Source organism: Amblyomma mixtum, chromosome 3, assembly GCF_055824585.1.
Source record: "Amblyomma mixtum isolate Tamu chromosome 3, ASM5582458v1, whole genome shotgun sequence".
In the NCBI taxonomy this organism is placed as follows: Eukaryota; Metazoa; Arthropoda; class Arachnida; order Ixodida; family Ixodidae; genus Amblyomma; species Amblyomma mixtum.
The window spans coordinates 152,023,642-152,047,809 of NC_143014.1; the positions used below are offsets into that span (position 1 = coordinate 152,023,642).

Here is a 24,168-nt window from a genome sequence, read left to right on the forward strand (position 1 = left end):
ATGGCCTAGGACGAGTTTGAAACTTCTCGGCATAAAACAAGCGTTTACTTCAGTCTCGGACGGTCGCCATTACACTTATAACGCTTTCTATAGGGGCAATTTCGTTTCCTCACCTGGCAAAAAAAAACGTTTCAACATTACGAAGAAGCTTCGACCAAAAAGCACAGAAATGTTTCCAGTCAATAGCCTCGCAGAATGCGTGTTCTAAATGTACAAGAGCCCAAATATGCAATACAGTTCTGAAAGTAGCAGCTCAGTTTCATTACATGAAGCTCATAACTACGCCGAAAAAATTTCAAGCTTCTTAGAATGATGTGCACAAAAATACTGCAGGAACTGAATACGCATACATTCCTGTGGTTAACGGGGTGGCGATGCAGAAAAGAAACCTGAATTATTTCACTTTTTTTCGTAAATTAGACATGCAGCAGTTTAATTATTCGTGAATGCAAGCTGTATTCGTTATTCATAAAAAAAACCGCACCGCCTATATGGCATTTTTGTCGGTGATAGAATATTTTGTAAAACATTTGCAGTGCTTCGTCTCACCACATCACTTGGCAGTGAATTGCATTCCTTGATGGTTGGTAGAAAAAAAACTAATGCTAGGAAATTTTTTACCTTGAACTATACGGCCTCACTCTGCAACTATGATAAATTCGTGATGATGCGGTGGTTGCAAATATGATGAAAATGAAACTCCTATTTGACCATGATAGATTGAGTAGCAGAGCCTTATACGTAGAGCTCCGCGGTGTTCACTCAATGGAACCCAGCCCAATACCTTTTTAAATTCCTTGCATTAAGGAAGCGATCGTAGAGGCCAAAGGCAAACCGCGCAGCAGCAGATCAGATACGTTCAAGCATTAGCACATGAATATTATGCCAAGGATCCCACGCAGGACAGGCATACTCTAAAATGGGCCTGAAGTATGTTTGGTACGCCGCCTCTCTAACCTCCCTATTGAGAGACCTGCCTGCATTTACGAGAGATAACTGCAGTGCCCCTTTTGGCATTATCGAATGGGTGTTATTTACAAAACCAAAGGTAAAAAGAGTTCCCGAAACAAAAACATAAAATCAGTTATAAAACGGAAACACAAACTATTAGGGTAACTAAAAGCGTAAGACAACCCATTCAACCGCAAGCAAAGTATCCAATTACAAACTCTGTTACACTGTTCAAAAAGCAGTACACTGGAAGTATTAAATAATAAGATTGATGTGATGCTCTCTATGGCAGAAGAAACGTTGGGTGCAGACATTATCTGATCCGGGAGTGAATTCCATTTTCATTCATTCATTCATTTATTGATACTGTCAGCCTTTCTCAGGCTATTACAGGAGTGGAAAACCTAATAAATTCACATTCTAATGGTCGTGGCAAGAATGAAAACTTAACTACATTTATGCGACTTTGGTATGGACCGATTTTTTTTTTGGTATTGTCTCGTTTCTTGCACCGATAATGAGGTCGTTTTACATACATGTTTTGTCAATTCCTGGGTTACCACTGCTAACATTATGCGAAAATTTTAACCTGAATACATTTCTGCGTGCGGATAGCAACTTCCACCCTAGACTTTCCTTGATCTGCGAACCTCAATACCGTAGTTGTAGACGCGCGTGACGAATCTTGCAGCCTTTTTTTGAACGCTATCGAGCTTGTCTTCAAGAAAAATTGTTAACGGCTCCCACGCTACGTACGCGTATTCTAACATGAGCCTAATATTAGTAAGGTACAAAGTTTCCCTCTGAGCCGCACCAATAACATGTACCTATTATTTACCGTCCTCAGAAAAAATAACAACTAGACACCTATACGTAGTTTCTGATCTAATCATTTCTCCGTTGAGGGGATACTCCCTTTGCCATTGATTTTTATTTTTCCTGGCGAAGCATACGTGGACACGTTTTTTTTTTTACTTTTAGGAACATTCTACTGGTGCAGCACCAGTTATCAATACGCCTGAGATTATTATTGAGCTGTATGGAATCGGCTTCCCAGCACACTCTGGTGTACGAAGCACGGTCGTCCGCGAACAATCACACTCTCGTCTAAACCCCGTCATTAAAACATTTATATGAATAAGAAACAGCAGTGGCCCCAGAACGGAACCTTGGGTCACTCCCAACTTAGCAGCCACAAGACCAGAGCACTTTCCATTTCTTAATACCCGCTGTTTTCTGCCCTTTAAGTAGTCTTCCGAACGCATTTGAAAGCGACGATCAGCGAGCGATTTGAAAGCGAGGTTAGGTTTCAGCAATGTCGAGTAGCCCACACGGAATCTAAAACTCCATCAAAGTGCCCGTTGGTTGAATGCCCAGAGTCGCATCATTTAAAAACACTACCATAATAACACACGCGACCCAAAATACAATCTTCCTTAATGGTTGCGCCGTTTATCTTTCCCTCCTTCCTACGTTTGAAATGTCACAGAGTTGGGGAAGTGGGTTGATGATGGCCAACAGAGAATACCGAAATTTATATATGAAAAAAAAATTGATTCTTTTAGCCTCATTATGAGATTCAAAAAGTCCCTGCGTAGTCAGATACACCAAAGCTCTCAGCGCTTGCTTGACCGCCTGGTAAAGACGTTTTATATTGTGAGGGGATAAAAACAGTGGCCGTTCAGCAGCGCACACATATTGCTGAAAAGATAGGAAATACAAAGCGGGCGGCAGATGCCAGAAAATGGACACTTAAGAAATTATGAGTTCTTGGGAAGTAAATTTTTAGACTGGCTTTTGGACCCTTTTAATTTTTTAATGCATCGATTCGTGTTTCAATTTAAAATACGAAGTACATGTCATCTAAGTGTGACCGTTAAGCAATTATGGGGATGCTTAAGTCACCATAAAAGTGGAACGCGACTGCATTAGAAGCAACGTCGCTGCTACATGTTTATCCTTCTATGTTAGTTCTTTCTCTACGCGCACAATATTGTCACTGTCGTCATACTTTTGTTTGCACACACATAATCATGCACTAAGTCCGCCGAGTGCCTGTTCCAACCTGCTTGTCTCAGCTTTTCTCGGTTGCGCGATCCCGCTTTGATTTTCAGTTTTGAGTTTTAGCGAGTTCGTCACGTGGTCTTGTGAAGACATCATCCTCTCGACCAATCAGCGACTTTTGAGACTAACGAAGACGCGGAATCGCATGAGGTGAAACCTACAAGGCTACGTGGCAGTTGAATTGAATGTAGTTAACTCAATTTTCACCTGCCGCGGTCTGCAGGTTGCCCAGGGCAGAAGAGCAGGGCAAGGTCACGTGACGTGACAAAGTCACGTGACCTTTGACGTCATCGCCCTCTCAGTCAATCAGCTACCTTTGTGACTAAAGGAGGACGAGAAAGCGCATGACGTGGTCTAATGCGGTCGCATTACCTATGCCCAAAGCTCAGAGAATCATACACCATTTAAACGATTAAATCAGTAGTGTAAAGTTCAGACTTACCTAGACCAAGAAGCCCCGATCGAAAACGCCCATATTTCGTTCCGCCCGCTTTATGCAGGTGCGCTGTTCACTGGTCAGATGCACAGTACAAATAGCTCCAACCAGGAGTGTCATATACGCTCGTCTCTAGAGTTGTTGCGACAAGCCAAATATTGCTATACGATCGTACTACCACAAAATAAACACATCTCCCTCCACCCCCCACCCTCGCACACACACACACACGACAGGAAGAAGTTAGCACGAAAACTAGACGAGGAACAGAAGAGAAGACAGATAAGACATTTACAAGCACTAATGAATGTCTTATGTGTCTTCTCTTCCGTTCTTCGTCTGGTTTTCGTGCTAACTTCTTCATATCATGTAGCACCGAGTAGCTCGGCAGCATGCTCTGCTGATATGCGCACACATACAGACATGAACCTTTACACGTATTGCGAGGCAACAGAAAAGCAGCTTCTAAAATTTTCAGCACCTTAGTGCAATGATTACTACAACGACGGCGTCAAGCTTGTAGGAAAGCAACACGTGTAGCTACCTTTTTTGGTTGATGACTTTCATTTTCCAGGCAAAATACTTCAATCAATAGACACACAGGTGGCATCGCATCCCGTTTCATAACCTCCTAAGCTCACCGTTGGAACATTAACTGAAAGTGAGACCAGAAGTTGTCCACAGAAAAGACATTTTCTTCAGGAATCTGCACATTTGCCATTCTTGCGTCCCCTTGTTTAGTGGAGCCAGCTTGCAACGCAGAGCATTAAGAAGGCAGGAGCGCCCACCTCGTGTCTACGGAAAGGAAAACGTGCGCGACATTTCGGCGCCCGTTACTCAGTCACGCATCGTACTCACTGGACGGACAACCTTTCTGCGAAATACAGAAGGCCAAGCCTATTCAACCAGAGGCAGCTCGCATCGCCACGCCACTCTGTGGATAACGATAACGCTACTGTGTGCATACCCATCCTGTGTTACAAATGTAAAGGCAATAGAAGGAACAACCACCTAATCTCAAAATACCGGGTTACTCGCGCAAGCTTCGAGCCAAGAGAACTTATCTGATATGCACGCGTGTTCTAAGGTCGTACTGCCGCACCGACCGCACTACCTGTCCTCAGTAGACTCCTTACCTCTCAGTATCGAGAAACGCAGTACAGCGGAGAGCGTCCTTTCAATCGGGCGAAATCTGTCGCGGTGGGAAACCGAGACAAAGGGACAGCCCAGTGTGGCATTCGTTCATTGAAATAGCAAGGATCAGAGCTAGGAACTTAGGGCGAATTCGCCGTCAGGTAAACAGTTCTTGCTTGGGCGGACGCCGCGGTATTCCCAGACGCTAGCCTGCTTTAAGGCTGCACGCTATTTCTGTAGTAAATTGGTAGGTTGTTGGCTCAAACCCAAAATATTTGGTTCAGCATAAGCGCAGAGACAATACGTCGTATCACCCTACTGGTCGATTAGTAATTTTGTTTGGACAAGCTGGTTCATAGTTTGAAAAGTGCGTTCTTGCGCATTAACACAAAGGACAAAACACATACGACAAGTAGAGAGCACAAATTACAGCTGCTTATTTTCTTGAAAAGCGCCTGCATTTATACCGTCCAGACCGATAACAAACGATCAGGAGAAAATTACGTGCGCGCATCGAAACAGCAATCATCCGCCGAGGGGAACCGCAGACTGGAATCACCAATCTACAGCTAGAAGCAATATGAGAGGAAACACGGTAGCGCGTGGCCTCCGCGCTTCGCAAAGCGCTGCCGCTAACTGACGAGAATGGGCGGCCCCAGGGACATGCTTGGAAAGAGCAGCAGGCCCTGCTTACCGCCATTCTCGTCGTCTGTCGGTGGCAGCGCTTTGCGAAGCGCGGAGGCCACGCGCTACCGTGTTCCCTCTCATATGGTTTCTAGCTGTACATCTGACATCCCCCCAAGCAAATTCAAAACGTGTTTGAAAAGAGATTATGGAGGTAGGTGAAGGCTGACTTGCAATCAACTCCTCATGACAAAAGTAGGTTCAAGATTTACCCAAAACAAAACAAAGAAACTGACGGCACAAAACTGGCTGCCAAAGATGACAGTGAAAGATGATGGAACTCATCGTAGCAAAAGCATACTTTTCAAACCCCATTGGTTTGGGGGGTATCTAATGAGAACAGCAACCCAACAGCAGAACAACAGCTCCGACTCCACCAGTTGCAAAGCGCTCCCGCCACGCAGCCCGCCGCCGTGCTCCGTGCGGCGTCTTAGGAGCCATGGCGTTCGGCAGCGCAAGGTCGCGAGATCGAATCCTGGCCTCAGCGGCCGCATTTCAGCGGCAACGAAATGCAAAAGCGCTCGTGTGCTACGCGATGTCAGTGGCCGATATAGAGAACCCTGGGCGGTCGAAATTAATCAAGAGCTCTCCAGACGGCGCCTCTTTCTCTCTGCCTTCTTTCGTTCCCACGTTCGTCGTTGTGCATCCTGAACTCACTGCTGCTCACTGCGGCATACGAAATAGCGCTCCTACGCACAGCGTCGCCATCTGCACACCAAATGTCGAACTGCGACCGTTTCAAAAATAGAAGTGCGCTCTTTTCTGTTCAGTCGGCGCTCTTATCTGCTTATTGTCATTACGAACGGAGAGTTGCACGTTCGTTTTCTACGCTGGGCTCGCGCCTATATTCGGCAAACCAGATCAGGTGTGTAAAACACGTTTTTGAACAAGTTGGTAACATTCTTGATTCATACCGGCAGTGAAGAAGCACAAACACACAGAGAAGGAACACGCAAAAGCAGCGTTCGTCCGTGCTTTTTGGGTGTTCCTTCTCTGTGTGTTTGTGCTTCTTCGCTGCCGGTATGAATCGAGATCAGACGGTCCTAAAGCACGGTGCTCCAAAGCACCCATGCACCACAGAGACGCCAACGCCCCCACACACCGAGAGCGTTGCAGCTATCACAGGACAGCTAGGTACCAAGTAAAGCAAGGCTTACTAGGCTGTCACTGATGTTTGGTTTAACTACAGGGTAGCTCCACTCCTGTGCCTCATCCTCTTAGGCCCTGTCGAAAGGATATCTCAGGTGTAATGAATCACGTGTATTAGCTGCAGTCTAATCCGATTATTTCCAGCTCGGCTAGGTCGAAGTATCCTCTGTATTGACGCTTCACAGCGCTAGAGCACGGCGCAGCCATCTTTGTTCACGTAATTTATCCGCCACTGCCCGCCTTCTGTCCTTTTGGTTTCGACGGCTGCCAGCGCGTTGGCGCACATTTACAGTGTCGTTCCGCTTCTAGAAGAGAAGTGGATATACCTAGCTAGAGAACGGTGCAACATATAGTCCAGAATGCTTAAAACAGCCGTAGATATAACGAACGCTCGCTTATTACAAACGAAGGCGGTGCTAACGTCCATATATCCATTACAGCAATGGAAATTTGTCTCGGATACAATGAACAACTGTGGCCGTGCCACTCGATTATAACGAACAAGAAGCGGCGTAAACTCGCGGCTGCAGTTGAAAACCTCGAGCTCCTAAGAAGCGCGGTAATCGAAGAGCGCCTCTCAGCCCCTCCAGCAGCACCCCGGAAACATGTCGACCCAAAAAAGCAAAAATTCTGAGGGAACTTAAGTCTGCTTACCTGGAGGAATGCGAAAGCATGCGTTTTGAGAAAAGTAAAAGGCGCAGTAGCCCTGAAATCTCGACATCTCGGTGGATACCTCAAGCGCGCCTTAAAGCATGCAACTGAAGGTGCACGTGTCATCGGTCCGAAGAGCTGTCGCAAGCTAGCCTCTAACCTGACTAAAACCTGTAAGCTGTATGCAAAGAAAAATGCTATGACACCACCCGGAATGCTGTACGACGAACGAGTGCTCGAAATTTTGGTGAATATATTCGGGCATACTGGCACCACATTGAGGTCAACCAGTGATGGCACCACTGGGATTTCGTCTGCACCTGCGATGTTTGTTGCTCAAACCAGCTTCGTCTGCCCCTGTGAATGTTGCTCAAACCAGCGTCGTCGATTCGGCAGACGCGGCTTTGCACCGCACGTCTGTCTCTATCATTCCTCCTCTCTGCACGAGGCAGCGATTGTGATTGAGCTCGGGTATGACGTCATACCTTACTATAGTTTGCGTCATCGTGTCGCGGTATCACACACGCCGCCGGCCCGGGTTCGATTCTCACCAAGACGCCAATTTTCTTTTCTTATTTTTATTCAATTTTCTTTTCATTCCAATGTCTCTTGACGTCATATGACCGATGACGTCGCAGAGGACCAACTTCAGGCGACACATTTTGCGGACACTTCCGGTATCAACATGGTCTTCAAATGCTTTCGCATTAATAAAGCGGCGGCACTGAAACTAGGTCACCGCCGGCCAAGCGCGCGCCGATGGCCGACAAGGTCAGTCATTGCCTGAGTGTGCGTGACACAATGGCAGCGTCGGAAGCAAAGCTATTGCGCATAGTCGTGGATCAACTAAAAGTGATTTGAGAAGTTTGAATGCCTTACTGGTCACGCAAGCCACGTGGTATGCGCCGCCTGCCCAGTCGGCTCTGCCTTTTGTGCTGATGCCGCATGCAAGCAACGCCAGATAGCGGTCAGTGCAGCTGATACAATCTGTGCGCATGAGCGTTGCGCTATTTTCGTTGCTGCATTAGCCCACGAACTATAGATGACACTGCCGAAAACACAAGTATTAGACGCCTGCAGATTTGTGGCAATGCGTCTTTGATGCATAGCTGCCGTATCAGAGAACCATGCTCGGACGAAGCCGTTGCATGCAAAGTACGAGCACTGAACTACCGTTAGAAATATGATTATTGTGGTCAACCTGCCATCAGCTGCCCTGGACACTTCAACAACGTTTAGTTATAATTTATATCCTATCCCTAAGGCAGACTGTTGGCAGCAAGGGTCTCGGTGAGTAGAACATGATCCGCCTGGAAAGCGCCGTGGTACGGTCTGCTTTGAAGAAATAGGCGCAGTTTTTAAGAAATAAAAGCCACTTTTTGGCGGACTTAGTATTTTCGGCTTTAAAAAGGCGAGTCCCCTTACTACGAACATCGGATATAACGTACGTAGTCCGTGTGACCGTCAGGTTCATTATAAGTGGGCTCGAATGTCGTTGTGCGAGCGCACAGCACCAGTCAGCTCAGGAAGCTGGCTTCCCCTCAGAATACTCTTGGTGGTTAGCTTTCCCGCATGTCCTGCTAATGCTGCGTTGTGCGCGCCGACCAATGATGACACAGTTTTTGCATGACGCAGGCGACGGGCACTTCAGAGCCAACCAGACTGCGCGTTTTTGCCAGTTCGGTCAGCGGTGCCATTGCAGTTCGCACATGTGGTGTGTGGCGACCTATCGCCACGATGATGTTCGGTTTCGCCCCCTTGTATGCGCGAAGGCTGCTGGGAAACTGCAGAACCCCTTCTACAATGAGCTGTAGATTTTAAGCGACTCGAACAGGGTGAGAAAAAATCCGAAGTTCCCGTAGTGAACATCCAAATCAACACGTGGGATGCCATTCTAAGGAACAAGGCTAATGTTTGGGCCATGACCCAGAAAAGATCAGGCGCTCGCGTCGCCAGACATGTACGCAGAGCTGCGTACGAAGGTGTCGAGGGGTACCGTACGTGTACAAGTACTTTCTGAATATTCGATCACAGAACATTCATTTCTCTGCCCCTGTGATTGAGCACTTTTATTCTCAACAGGACCGACTTTCACGACCTGCTAGGCGCTCCTTCTATGCCGTAAATTGTGAGGTTCAGTATCCCAAAGCGACACATTCTATATGTGGGATGTTCTAGTCGAGTGCTCCGGATGAATTTCGACCACCTGGGGTTCTTTAACGTGTACTGACATCGCACAGCACATGGGCGTTTTGTACTTCGCCTCCATTGAATAGTCGCGGCGGCTGGGTTCGATCTGGGCATCAGCAGCTGAACGTCAAAGCCACTGAGACACTGCAGCCGGCTCATGTTCAATGGATCGTGAAGCATCCTAAACGAGACCAACTAGAAGTGTTCTGCGTCCCCGGAGATAGCGCAAGTAGTCTACCTGGTGAGCTCGACGCAACCATAGCGGGAGTATGTGGAACCAGTTGTCGGAATTTCTTGGTTCCATTTGCGATGGAACAACATTGACTTCGTGTTTGCGGACAACGACGTCCAGACCACAGGGAAGCTTGCGGACGAGGACGTCATCGCCGATGTCTTGCACAGCCAGGATGCCAGCAATGCTATCTGTGACGAGGGCCTGATTGAACGGCTATGGGTTACGGGCTACAGACTACCAGCGCCTACGTGTCGCGTCCTCTATGGTTACTCGCTGTTGCGACCTGAGCTGCTCGGGGTGTACTGATAACAGTGAAACGTTTGTTCTTCCAGTAGCAATGAAGATTAAACTAAAAAGACGATTTCGTTCGGTGATATGCTCTCACTAAGTGCCTTTTACGTAATCTTATTCTATCTTGATGCGTTAGCACGTTGTTAAATTCGCAAACTTTTTTATCGATTTGCAGGTTATGCCTAACTCGTAGGCGTTTTTTTGTTTCGCAATATGAAAGGGTTCGACTGTACCCATGTACGACTGTACCAAGTTTTCGCATCCGTGTCTTTGCTCGAGAAGGGTTGTGTCTTTCGTTGATTGATTTCATTCAGTTGTAAGTTGTAGCCCCGTCCTGTCCTCATCTTTCTGTGTCCTGTTTCAACGCTACGTTTTTTCGTTCAGATTATGTACCCATAGACACGTTCTTTTTCGTGTACAAGCTGGTCGAGCTAAGTGCAGCAAGCATTGCTCAGGGCGCCTTTTACTTCGCGCTGGAGTTCATATACGGACTACCAGAGGATCAGTGACAAATAAAATGCGCAGTACAGAACGGACGAGCAAGAGAACACAGACGAAGCAAAAATTTAAAACTGTGCTGCATGAAAAACGCCTTCCACTCGAGGAATAAAAATACCCATGCCCAGAGACGTCAAAATACAATACTTGTAAAAGGAAGCAAACTCTGCGTCACGGGCGAAACACGTCAGCAGTGAGAAATTCACAAAATGAAAACCGGCAGGCGGCATCGCTGAGCAAAGCGGCCCAAGTATTGCAACGTTCTCAGATGTGTAGGCGATTTTTCTTGTCCTTTTACAACTAGATTTGAAAGATGATGTTTCTATTACCGCTGACTCTGTCCCGGGAAAGTTCTTTGCTTGCTCTAAGATTACTCGAGACAACCACCTATGTTAAGCTTTTATGCCGCTATCCAAAAAAGTTTTCTTCTTCTTTTTGACTCAGAATATTGAACATTTGTAAAATGTGGTATTGCCTCTTCCTGTTTGAGATCGGCTTCTTTGAAATCTTGTCCACATAGAGCTAACACTAGCTTTTACATCAGATTTGAACGCTTAGAAAAGGCAGGCTTTCAGCGCTCGGTGCTTTATTCTGTGGCGGAGACTTGGTGCGGAATGTACGCAGACGACGCCAGTATATTTTTTTTTTCATCCCCTGACTCAAATAGCCTTCAGAATAAAGCAAGCACTCCCCTGAAAATTCTTAATGCATGGTCAAAACAAAACTCCCTACAAATCAATATAAGAGACAAAAGCTGTACTTTCCAGGCACAAATCTAAGCAAATAATCAATTTCATCAATCTCGTTTATGATGGTGAAAGTATAGAAATTGTAGAGAGTTTTAAAATACTTAAGTTATTTTCACACAAAACGTGCTTTGAGACACACATATTGAATCAATGTTGGACAAGTTCAGAATAAAGGTTCTTGTTTATAGCACCCTCTTTTCTACGCTACATTATTTTCTGCTCGTTTTGGATACCACATCACGTACGAATCTTGAGAAGATACATACACTGCAGAAAAAATTTATTCTAGCACTATTTAACTTACTTTACAATGCCCACACATCAGACTTATTTCCGAAAGCAAATGCCGAAGTTTAACCTCTATAATTACAAGCTTAAAAGAAAATTTAAATTTAAAGCTTCTTCATGAATTATTTATTCTTACCACGAACACACATTTTACGTCACCAGATACATGAAAAAGCGGAAAGGGGTCACTCCGCGAAACAATTAATCTACACAAAAAATATCATACACACTGCAACACTCTCAAATACTTTTCAGAAATCAGGTCTTTATTTTTATACATCGCATGTACGAGCATTACGTTAACTTTTTGTCACTCATTCTTTCTTAAATAATTCAAAAGCATTTTGCATGTAATTTGCGTTATTTTGTCTATTTTGTGCATATGTCATATGAAGTCGATTGCTACCTATGTCTATTTCCTGCACAATCGCTGCTTGCCTTGTAAATGAGGCTGCGAGCTTTAATCAAGTCGCGTGCTTCTAAAGCGACTTTTACCCGCAGTCTCCACCATCACTGATGAAATAAAGGAGTTATTATCGTTATTATTATCATTGTTCCACGCAAAAAAAAATAGAAAAATATTTTAAGACCATCCGCATATTCACAAACTGTCGTACAGTGTGAAAAGAGTTCCAGATAAGTTTGGCGTCGAAGTTGTTTTCACGGCCGCTTGCAAACTCTGATTTGTGCGCTGTGGCCAGCGGGCAGCAAGACGGAAAGAATGTTTGGGAAATCAAACACTCCACTCAATATGTCGCTTGTACTTTGGTTGTAGCCTATCATATTGCCCTTATTTGTGGAACTGTTTATGTAGTACAGACAGGGCGCTGTCTAAATGACAGCCAGAGTGAACGTGCAGCACCCTTGGATTCCAGTTAACACTTGTCTTTGCACTGCGGCACCTGTAAATGTAAATGCCGTCCATTGCTTGGTGCTACTGAGGTAATTGGGCGCTTCTCTGATAAGCTTGCTAGGGCAAATTCTTGAGGTCTTGACGATCAGCAATACAGTATCCGACACATGCGTAAGCACGGCATCTGTTGCAATTCTCAACAAAAGAGCGAATTTTAATATTAGATAGCAGCCGCTACTCTTTCCCGCCTCGGCGTAGATGACTTTTGGATATTATTTTTTTTTCTTTTTTCGTTGCTCAGCAGTGCCGCCTGGTGGCTTTTATTTCGTGAATTCCTCGCTGCTGATATATTTCCATCAGTGACGTAGACCTTGATTCCTTTTACATGTATGGTTTTTCGATATCATTAGGCATGCGTATTTCTGTTCCTCATGGGGAGGGCTTAGTTGTAAGTTTGCGCTTCCTCTGCGTGCCCCGTTTGTGTCTCATCCTGTCTGTCTTGTGCAAAAAAAAAATCAATGATACTTGACCAACTGGTCCAACTGTCCCTACTAGTGGACTACCAGAGGTTCAGATTCCTGGACCTCATGACGATTTTCCCCCCCACGCACGTGCGCAGGGGTGAAACACTCGCGCCATGCTTATGAGAGTGTGCTGCTCACAGTCGAAGAGGACGTGCGCCAGGAAGGGCAACCTGAGCACCGCCAGCACCGCGTCCACGCAGCTCACGTTGCGCGCCAGGGGCCCCTGCTTGTCCAGGCTGCCGTCGACCAGGGGAGCCCACTGGCGCACCAGGCTCCACGAGAGCAGTCGGCGCACGCCGTCGGCGCCCGACTGGCCCAGCAGCCGCGCCAGGAACTTCAGCGCGGCCGGCTGCACGACGGCCCGGTCGTCGCCGCCGTACGCTCCGTGCTTGGCCAGCAGGCTCTGCCACTTCTCTGCGAATCACACCGGCGTCCCGTTCCTCACGACTATCCCCACTTTAAGCTTGACTCCTGGGGAAAAGAATAAAATTGAAAGGCGGCACTAAATCGTTCTCAACGCTACCACTCTGAATTTAGAGAGCCCCAAGGTGTACGTTGTGTACCTACTTTTGTATCGACAGCGTTCCAATTCTCATCGAGGTGGGAGCAACTCTCGTTCTCGCGCCTCCAAGAGTTAGGTCTTCCGCGGATGCTATACATACAAGGCTCAGAAGTAAACCCCTGGGCTCTTTGAGTTTTACGAAGGCTGTACGTTTCACTGTCCGCTCAGCGACTCGCTGTCACGGCTTAAGTCAGTGTTCTGTTCAACTAGTGAGATATTTAGAATAGCGGAGAGCTTCAACGTATAGCGGCTTCGCGAACACTGGCTGCTCACGCGCAGTACTCGTGGCCGGAGCGTGACCAAGTGGGGCCACTGCGTGTATGCAGCCGGCGTCCGGTAATTCGGTATGCGTCTGCGCTAATAAGCCTCCTCTATGTTAAATCTATCTATTTGAACATGATATCGGCAAGATTGTACGTAAGGCGTCTCTTCTGTGAGCGGGAGGGGGGGGGGGGTGACTAAATGCCATCCCATCTCCCCCTAAACCATTTATAATACCACTCTAAACCAAGGCTTCCAGTAGTTTTGGGGTGGTATACTTGTACCGTACCAACCACTTGACGGCTAGTGGGCCTAAAATATGTGTGGTCTATAAACCTTAGCTATCATTTCATGTACATCTTGCTTCGCTAGCCTGCTATCAAGGATATTGCTCACCTGCATCGACTTGACCTTCGGTGTGCTTTGCAATAGTCTTCACTGCAACCGATTCAGTGGCCAGCGCCTTTGATCCAACAGATTGTGCCAGGTGTATGATAGCTGCGTTGGGAGAATGAAAGAAGACGTTGGTTTTGGAATTCACCATTATCGTGAAAAATACATCCAACTGCAATCTTAGTATGAAATTATGGCTATGTTTCATCAAGTTTCCTTAATTTCAGTGCTTTTTGGTGCAAAATATGTTGACTCGCCTATTGGAGTACAACTTCTGGTCACACTCAGTGGTAGTTGTGAAACGCGTGCCCTATAAAATTTGGATCCGGGCCATCTGGCTTAACACGGCTTAACACGAGATGGTTATTGGTTAGATTCTTTCAGCCGTCACGCATCTACCATGGCCGCGGCCAGTCAGCCGCTCCCGCGAGTCAGGAAGCTCCACCTCTCCGTAAATTCTCACTTGCGTCGGCAGCCGGCAGCTGAGCGCCGACCTCAGAACGTGCAAAATGTGACGAGAGGATACAAAAAACGCGAACATCTGAAATTCAGATTTTGACTATAGATAACTCAGCTTCTACAGAGCGCATTAAAAATAATTCTTGCTGGAGGGTATTCGTGCAGCACCGTCCTTTAACATCCCATCTTGTTGTCCATTGCCATTTTGTTGTCCAGCATGCAGCTTCAGTTGTGCACGCTGCAGCAGGGCGTGATAATCCCGTCAGACACGCCGGTGTCATTTCGCAGTGCTGAGCAGACAGTAAAATGGCGGCCGCTGTGACGTCGATGAATACTCTCTATAGATTGCACATAAAAAAGTGAACCCTCCGAGGCAATTAATTGTGCAGTTCGCGTCAGGTCCCTATATCTCCACGTCATGACCCTACACAGTTTTCAAGACGTCAGTGCTTCTTACTTTGACTCACTTCAGCAGAAAGTAATTATGCAGACAGTTCGACTTATTTAAAGCCTTTTGAAACGTTGATGCATCAAGAAGGAGCTACCGAATGCCGATATGTTCCGAAGCCACCCCGGTGCTTACGTGAAACGCGGAGGCGTCCATGTTAAAAAACACTTTCTGCGATCATTTCGCCGGTCTGGCCTAAAATTGTTTTGCATGGCTTGTCAAAAAGGTATAAGTTGCAGCCATTCGCTCGGCACGTTATATGCCTGCAGTAACTCAAGCGGACGCAGAACAAGTTGTATACACGTTTTTGTACGCCATGCTGAAGGATTAGGAACGCGCTCTTTTCCGCGAGATGAAATACGTAGGCTACCTGCTGACTGCTGACTGCTTTGTTTTTATTAAAGGGGCAACAAGCAATGAAGCGAGAATAATGATTGCATAAAAGGTCCAGTACTTACCGGTGGTCTCTAACTCTGCCACTTTAGGCACGTACTCTTTAACTCCTTCCTCAGAGCTGAAGACTCCGATGGCTACAAAGCGGCTCGTGTAATATGCAGCCAGTTCATTTTGTTCGACAAGATTTTTCCTTTCGTCGTGCCAAAGGACTTCCTCCGAGGCGACTGAAACCTGAAAGTTGTTTCAAAGTTTCACTTTAGCGCACTTATGGCTGGTGCGCAGACTAATAAAACAGAATAGACAGTAAATACCAAAAGAAGCACCACTATATACCAACAACTTTCTCTTCTGTTGCTTTCCAGACAAAAAATTGGCTCCTGTCAGAAAAATTAACTGCTGCAGCTGTATATAAGTTACTCACACGGTGCCCCACACGCATGCGGTACTAATAAATGACAGTAGAATACACGGTTTATCCGTGTATTCTACTGTCGTGGTGTTTTAGTGCGAAAAAAAAATAATCTGTGACGGTTTGATGTCTTAGAAATACGAGCGCTGGGAAGTACGGGCATTTTCTTATGCGGCATGCACAGCATAGACGGCTGCAGCAGGTTCGCAAGTGGTCGTTGGCTTCATAACTATTTCGGCCAGCGTAAAGGCTTATAGAGAGCCAAAATTTTCCACTAGACTGCCCAACTCTTATCTCATAGCTTTCTAAATTATTAAACTTCGTATTTTCCTAAGTACACAGCTAAAAATCTTGGATTAGCAGCTAGTGCCAGCCGCAAACTTTATAATACTCTCATTAGCTGCTTCACCAGCAGGATTTTAAAAGAACAAAACACGCATCAGTGAAGCCCAGTGATGTGCACACGTTTGTTCAATCATGCGACTCAGCTCTTCAGCTGCCTTTGAGTTCAGTTTATCTAAAATCGGCACTTTTCATGTCATCTTACGTTTAGTCGTTGGCTTCAATTGCAGAGAGCAAAAATACCCACCCAAAGCAGCACTGAGTGATGTGATAGTGGCCATATCTGAGACAGGCACTTTAGGTAATGCAAAATTCCACAATATTCTATTCATGAACCAACATTCCTATATACCAGCGATCCGAACAATTGAGTACCCTGAGCAATCGCTTCTTCTTGACGATGACGACGCTGTCGGCAACGAATTCGACGAGCGCATGCACCCCATAGGTGAACGACAGTCCCATCATGCGATCCAAAGGGTCCTCGCCCTCTTCGTCCTTGATGGAGGCGGGGTTCAGCTTGAGTTCGTCCAGAAGCTTGACTAGTGCCTCGGGCTGCTGCTTCTTCGCGCTGTGCAGGTCGACGCACATGTGGAACAATTTGTGCGCCTTGTCCTCGGCGCTCAGCGGCGTGACGGGGACCTTCGCGTCCAGGGCAATCTCGTAAGCTTTCGTGGCCAGATTGTGGTTCATCTGTAAATTAAAGGGATGTGTGCGGCACCTAGCTGGCAGAAAAAAAAATGGCAAGCTAAAACATCCGTGCCGGCCAGCCACAGTCAGACGGCTCCCTTACCATTCGCGCAAGACACTGCGGGGGTGATTAATTAGCTTACTAGAAAGGTTATTAACTCGGACCTCTGGTAATAACAAAAAAAAAGTAACAGCAGTTGTCCTACGAAGCGTTAGCTTACACTGAGCCTCAGAAACATTTTCGCACGTCGGCTATGTGCTCACGGTCGCGTTACGGTACAGGCAGGGCTATTACATTGGGCACAGGCACGGCCATAACCTGAATTAGGTCGGTGCCATTCTTCACTGGGCCACGTGGCAGCGCGAACGTGGCGCAGTAGCGGTGCAAAGCCCCGACCTCTTTCTGTTGCGCCATGGAGGCTGAATTGATTTTTTTTTCTCGACCGCTCTGGAAGGGGGTTCCATTACTCTGTTTGTAGGCCACGTATAAGGAGCACGTGACCTCAGCGCTGCAGTCACGGGCAAGTGAAAGCAGTTCGCTAAAAGGCAACGCAGTGTTCTTGCAACATAGTGGTAACATGACGCTTACAACAAGGCTTACCGGGTAATTTAATCATTACTGCTGCGAGCGTAACAAATCCATTTAGGTCATTGCTGTTCCGTTTTGCTTCTCTGTTATGGACATTATTTTTTGATGAACCGCTATTATTGTTATACGGAAATAAAATACAGTTGAAAGCGAATAACACAATATATATTATTTTCCACCATTTTGTACGCCTATTAACTACAACACAGCTGTGCCATTTATTAGTATTAGGATATAAACAGTAGTAATGAAGTCTCGGGTGATTCCCTTCAAAGCTATTTATTCAGGAATAGACACTTAGATAAGTTATGTACAGAACTAAATAACTTTTTCGGTAATTAATTCGAGACGAAGAGCTGTTTCTTTAAAGCATTCGGCTGTGTCCCCCGCCACAAATTTTTGCTCAAACTAACCCGCTTGAATATTTATTCTGACGTTATTGCTTGAGTTAAGGCTTTTCTTGCATGCATGCCTACCTCAGTTCATTTTATTCAATAATCCTCTTCCTTCTTCTCTGCCTGCTTCGTCCCGGGTTACCCAGTGAAGCGTTCTAGGACCTTTGCTTTCCCTAATCCTCATCAACGATTTACCATCTTGCGTATCATCCACGATTAGATTATTCGGCGATGATTGTGTCATATACCGTAACATTGCTAACGACACTGACCGTCAATCCTTGCAAATTGATCTTGATTCCATTAGCAACTGGTGTTCATCTTGGTTAATGACCCTTAATACCTCTAAAACTAAGCTCGTCTCATTAACTCGTAAGTCATACTGCATGCCGACATCTTACACTCTCCACAATAGCGCGGTCAAACTTTTTATTACTTAGAGGCATTTGGGACTAACTCTTCAGTCGAACTTAACTTGGAATTACCCCATTAACCAAATTTTGGCAGCTGCTAACTACTCTTTTGGTGTTTTAAATTTAAACCTCTAACATGCCTCTTTACACCTCAGAAAACTAGCATACGTTACATTAATAGGGCCGAAAATCGAGTACACGTCTGCAATCTAAGACCCTGATCAAACATATATCATTGATAAGCTAGAAGCATTGCAAAACCGCGCTTCTAGACACATCTTTTCGTATTATTCTAGCTTTACTAGCGTCTCACCCCTAAAGAAGCGCGCCGAACTTGATAAGTTATCTCATCGTCGCAAACTAGGAAGCTTAGCTCTCTTCCATAAACTTTATCCTTATCATTTCATGCATGACGATTTCTTTAATTCACCCGATACATTTTTTCCACGCCACGATCACCCGTTCAAAGTTTAACGCATCTATGCCACACTTGCTATTTTGCAAAATCATTCATACCTCGGCATCAGTCTACTGGAATAATCTACCATCGAACATCGCTACAGAAATAAACCATAAGTTTCAGGACCTACTAGCACAAATGTCGTCTAGCATTGTTCATTGGTTGTACCACTTGTTTTGATCAGCTGTATTGTTTTGTTTTGTAACAGCATTTGCCACGTTCCTGAAATGCATTTTCATTTTTTTTTCATTTACGGGTATATTACTCGTTGATGTTTTGTGGTTTCTGTGTTATGGTTGGTTGGTTTATGAGGTTTAACGTCCCAAAGCGACTAAGGCTATGAGAGACGCCGTAGTGGAGGGCTCCGGAAATTTCGACCACCTGGGGTTCTTTAACGTGCACTGACATCACACAGTACACGGGCCTCTAGAATTTCTCCTCCAAAGAAATTCTAGCCGCCGCGGCCGGGATCGAACCCGCGTCTTTTGGGTCAGCAGCCGAGCACCATAGCCGCTGAGCCACCGCGGCGGCTTCTGTGTTATGTATACATATCTGTATGGCTTTATACGCTTATGAATCGCACCCCTTTGCTCGCCTATTCTGTTTTGCATTCTCGAGTGTCGATGCTTTCCCTACGTAATACCCTTGTCTGAGGTCCTTTAAGGTTTTTATTGAATTAAAAAATGAATAACTCGCCGTAATGTTCGTTATTTTGATACCTTTTTCAAAATAAATGCTATATGACATATTTATTAAACTCTAGCTCTGTCTGTTGAACCACATCTAAAAGTGTCATAGTAGATTACCAGTGCTAGCAAAAAAGATTTTCAGAAATTTTGAGAATTATCGAACCCGACTACAAGACTTGTGCACACATCCCCCACCCTCAGATGTGCAATATTAAAGCAAATCAAACCTAGTATTTGAGATGAATGCATCATATTGAAAATTATACACTAAACAAAAAATACCATGTCTCTCCTCAGCTCGGCTCTTCTCTGCAGACTGAGCGTAGAAGCACCACGAATCTATGCGATGGCATGAAATGTAAATGGTCGAATTCCTCTTCATTTAATAATTCCAGTAAGAGAATTTATTTTAGTGTTTCATCATCGGAAAATTCTCTGGGAATATTTTTGTTACAAATTTGTAGGAATGCCGGATTCCCTTGATATTCGTAGGCTGTGTTTTGTTTTCGTACAGTTTGGAAAGTGTAGGACTCCTACTCGCTATCCTTATGTCCTATACTCGTGGTGAAAAATGTGCGCTAGAGCGTTTGTTTGTTACATAAGCGCTGTCGTAGATTTCTTTCAGATGTGCATTGTACTCGCTGTGACTGCCGGATGAAGTCAGAACCCTTGTCAGGTTAATGAGTGATGAACATTGACAAGCGCAGAATTCTCCTTATGGGGAAGAAGGTATCTTTCTTAAAAGCGCTACCTCGGTTTTCTTCCCAGAGCGAGGTGCTCGCATCACGCTTACGTAATTCTTACCTTCGCGAGCATGTATTTTGTGGGAGACGTGAAGCGCCCACAGGCGTAGGAGTGAAAAGTCAAGCAAGGATCTACGCCGAAATGCATGATTTGGTCCAAATGCTGCAAGTTGCGAATGCATTCGTCGGAAATGCACTTCACAGCCGTCGCCTTCGTAGTGACGGACTCCTGAAAGTTGAAAAACGAGCAAAACAATTAATTCCTGCGTAAGCTGTAGTGCCTAATTCTAAAGTTATCAATTCGGGAGCATTTACTGATTACCTAACCATCTGCACACTCTATAAACACGAGCAGGCTGCCTACAGAAAATCTCGTAAACGTTACCGCAAATTTTTCAACGTGTGGAAACAACGCTTCATGCGCTGCACATCAGTGAACCCTGTATCGTTATGAAAGTTGCGTGGAAATTAGCCACTGTCGCTCGAAAAGTACAGCTTGACTCACTGCATGCAATGCCTATACTCTCCGCTGCATGGTAAAAAAAAAAGCCGAAATCTTTGAGCTCTCATGCAAATAAGGTGGAATCAACTGGGGGCATGACCCTAACCGTAGCAGGGTATGTGAAATTATATAAACGATTCGTTAGTTACGCCACTGTTTTGAGACAACCATGTCAAATGTGTACGCGCTTCACCGGCGGCATGTCCTCACAAAAGCACAGCCGAATCAACATTTTCACTCGCACATCTTGAGAAACGGCGCGAAAGACAGGAAAAGGAAGAGGGATAACACGAGCGCTGAATATCAGTGACCAGTTGATAGTCGGTGCTCGTGTTGTGAGTCTTCCTTGTCTCATCTTTCGCGCTTTTTTTCAAGATGAACTCTCAACAACCAGCCCACCTGTCTACGCTTGTGCTTCCACTCGTAGATACGTCCTCTCATGAGAAATAGTATCCTGTGTGAACCCTCGAATGTTTTTTCTTGTTTCTTTTGCACATCATGCATGGAACCGCTTCCTACAGGATTAATACCATTAGCCATTAGACAACATTTTGCTTTAGTTAACGCTGCTCAATAGCTACCTTATCCTCGCATACCGCCACCTCTTAAAGTGTTTGTTTTTTTTTCGACTCGTCGCAGTTATTAATTCGTGCGGTAATGTATGTGTTTTAAGCAAGCAAACAAAGATTTCATTTAATGAGAAACAAAGTGAGCGCATGGTGAACCCGCCGACATTGCTTATTCATGTGATGCTGATGGTTTCATTCCTGTTTTGCAGAAGTAGAACCATAGAACAGGCGCCAATCTCGCCCCGAAAAACGTAAACTATGAGCCAAAAGGGTTGCCGTATATATTCTAAAATTAAATTCCCGAGAGATGCCAGTGTTGCCAGTTCCACTGCAGTGCATCTCTTATCAGCTCGATAAGAAGATTCGGTGGAGCCACCAATCCGGTGATGCGAAGAAAAATTGAATTATGGCAAAAAAGCAAAAAACACTTACCTGGGGAAGGGCTCTTATGATCGTGACAACAGTCATCACAACAGCCACTATCACCACGACGGGAAGGAGCACCCAGAAGAGACTTGGGGAATGCTTTTTGACGACTGCTTCCTAGAAAAGAACAGATGAGAAGCATGAGGTCTGTCTCGGTTCTGCTGCTGAAGTGAGAGTCAGATGCTGGATTCAAGAGGCTCTGTCGCACGCGTAGGTTTACAGAGTAAGCTTTCGAGAAAAATCCTCTGGTCCGTGTGTGGCACTAAGTGGCGGGGAAGGTGCCGCCCTCTTTAATATGTAGTGGGCCTTCACACCCTATCCTGTGCGCTTCCTCCTGTCGAGTTGAAAAGTAGCGCTGCCTTCGCGACGACGAGTGGTGCGCAGAACAGGAGCAGACTTCACAACGTGGGGTGTTTGCGTATTAACATGAAAGTATTGAAACAGACCCGAAGTAATGTGCCAAGGTTGCAATCGAATTTTTCAACGAAACATGACATTTTTGGGATTGGAGCCGCATTCCCTTTTGTTCCGACTTCCCGCTTTTCCCCTCGGGAGATCGTTATCGCGATCACACTTCACTGTTTGCAGCCTCGGAATACTCAAACACGAGCGCGTCCACTGACGGAATTCTTTTCTATGTTTTTTTAAGTATATTTTATGCCACTTTAACCCAACGATTGCTGGATGTGTGCTTTGAACATCAAGCTTTCCGTCTTCGCGCCATGAAAGCTGCGGTCCTTGAAGATTGGTTTTCGCTCTTCTGAAGTTCAAAAAAAAAAAAAAAACGCCAGACTTCTCTGGCTTGTGACGCGTCGGCGGTGTGAGCTGGGCGCACTTGGTTAAGCCCAGAAGAGTACCGTAATTTACCTAAGGTTTCAGTCAACTGGTGAGGCACGCTCATTGTGCTGGGAGTGTACGCTGCATATGACAGCATCTGTCAAGGAACTCGACTCATATGCACAGGGTACATTCTGGCTGTGGCTATTCACTCACTTGCACTAGCAAGGAATCTTTAAAAATTACAATTTTTTTTTCGTCGTGACGAAAAGATTGCACACATGAAAGCCCAAGTTCTAGTTTGATGTTACAGCCAGTGCTGCACCACGACATCCGCTTCTTCGGCGTAACCTTTGCAGTCCAGCTTGTTGCCAGCATGAAGTTTGTTATCACATTTGCCGTTTTCTTCTTATGCTCATAGACAGCAAAACATACGCACACTAAGGTTATCTGAGGGGCTCAATTGTATCAAGTGTTCTGAAATGCAGAAATGCTAGGCAGGACTCATCTACCGAACTGGCACTGCTGCGACAAAAAGCTTATTCTCAGTAACATTGAAAATAAAATGATCACATTAAGAGTATCTTTAGACTTTTCAAAAGCATTCGACAGAATAAATTATAGTGCCCTTCTCTTAAAATTTTCAGCTTAAGTAAAAGAAACAAAATGCTAAACAAAGTCTCCAGTTACCTTAGTAATAAGGTACCCATGTGGGCTAGTTGGTGTACATCAGACATAACTTCACCAGCGAAAAAACGAGACACCAGGAGAAGAAGAGCACAGGACAACGCTGCACTAACAACTGAAGTTTAATCGAGCCGCCGCGGTGGCTCAGTGGCAATGGTGCTCGGCTGCCGTCCCAAAAGACGCGGGTTCGATCCCGGCCGCGGCGGCTCGAATTTCTTTGGAGGAGAAATTCTAGAGGCCCGTGTACTGTGCGATGTCAGTGCACGTTAAAGAACCCCAGGTGGTCGAAATTTCCGGAGCCCTTCACTACGGCGTCTCTCATAGCCTCAGTCGCTTTGGGACGTTAAACCCCATAAACCAAACCAAACCGAAGTTTAATCGAGAAACGGCCAACCTCGGTCACCAGAAGACGCATGCGTATCAGACACACTGAACAAAACAAACAAATACATAAGTGGCAAATCACTGAGGAGTGGGTACACGCTCCAACACTGGCAAACAACAAAATATAGATAATAGGCCTATCAATCTTGCACGCGCACACTTCTGCTTAGGAAATTAACTTCCTTGCTAGTGAGATGCAAGGACGGTGCACTGACGCATGTGTCACTGCCTTGCAACCTAATATGGTAGGCCTCAAGGATTTCCCTCTCCTCCCTGTTTTTCCCTTTTCCGATAACTGAAATGTTGTTACAACCTGGAACACATTTTTTACAACTCCTGCAGTGACGTGGGAGAGTATTTTGATCTGAAGAATTTTTCAGGGAATTATTAAGTTCGCGTGCCTGGTCATTAGCACATCTGCCAGTTTGGCCCGTGTACACCCTACCATATGACAGGGGTATCTTGTAAACGACCCGAGTCGAACAAGCAACGAACTTGTTAGCATGCTTAACAATGTTAACAATTCGTAATCACGTGCATTGTGTCAAAATTAATAGTTTTCAGTCTGCTTATAAACCTGTTAAACACGGTGTTCCTCAAGGAAGCTTTCTGGGTCCTCTGCTGTTCACCATATGCAGTAATGATCTAATACATATTGACAATCAAGTTGAATACGTAATATATGCTGACAACACAGCATATTTCTTACTGGCCATCACGTCAGTGATTTAGTGGGAAAATGAAATGAGGTATTAGCTAAACTACACTTATGGTCAATAAAAAATTATCTCCTGATAAACTCAGGAAAAACTAAAGCTATAATTTTTAGAACCAAAAATGTGACTCATAATCTCAATAATGTTCAGAGGCTGGGGGT

General features: G+C 45.4%; 1 protein-coding gene across 1 annotated transcript in view; it reads right to left on the minus strand.

Annotated features, from left to right (window-relative positions):
* LOC149352378 (neprilysin-like) overlaps positions 1 to 21,485 on the minus strand; it is a 36,488-nt gene extending 15,003 nt beyond the window's left edge. Inside the window, exons 1-6 of the mRNA XM_089577154.1 lie at positions 21,450 to 21,485; positions 20,008 to 20,175; positions 16,343 to 16,660; positions 15,279 to 15,447; positions 13,917 to 14,018; positions 12,836 to 13,111 (exon numbers count right to left, since the gene is read on the minus strand). Of these exons, the coding sequence (XP_089433280.1) occupies positions 12,836 to 13,111; positions 13,917 to 14,018; positions 15,279 to 15,447; positions 16,343 to 16,660; positions 20,008 to 20,175; positions 21,450 to 21,485 (1,069 nt within the window). The remainder of the gene's footprint in view (positions 1 to 12,835; positions 13,112 to 13,916; positions 14,019 to 15,278; positions 15,448 to 16,342; positions 16,661 to 20,007; positions 20,176 to 21,449) is intronic.
* Between the last annotated feature and the right edge of the window lie 2,683 nt (positions 21,486 to 24,168).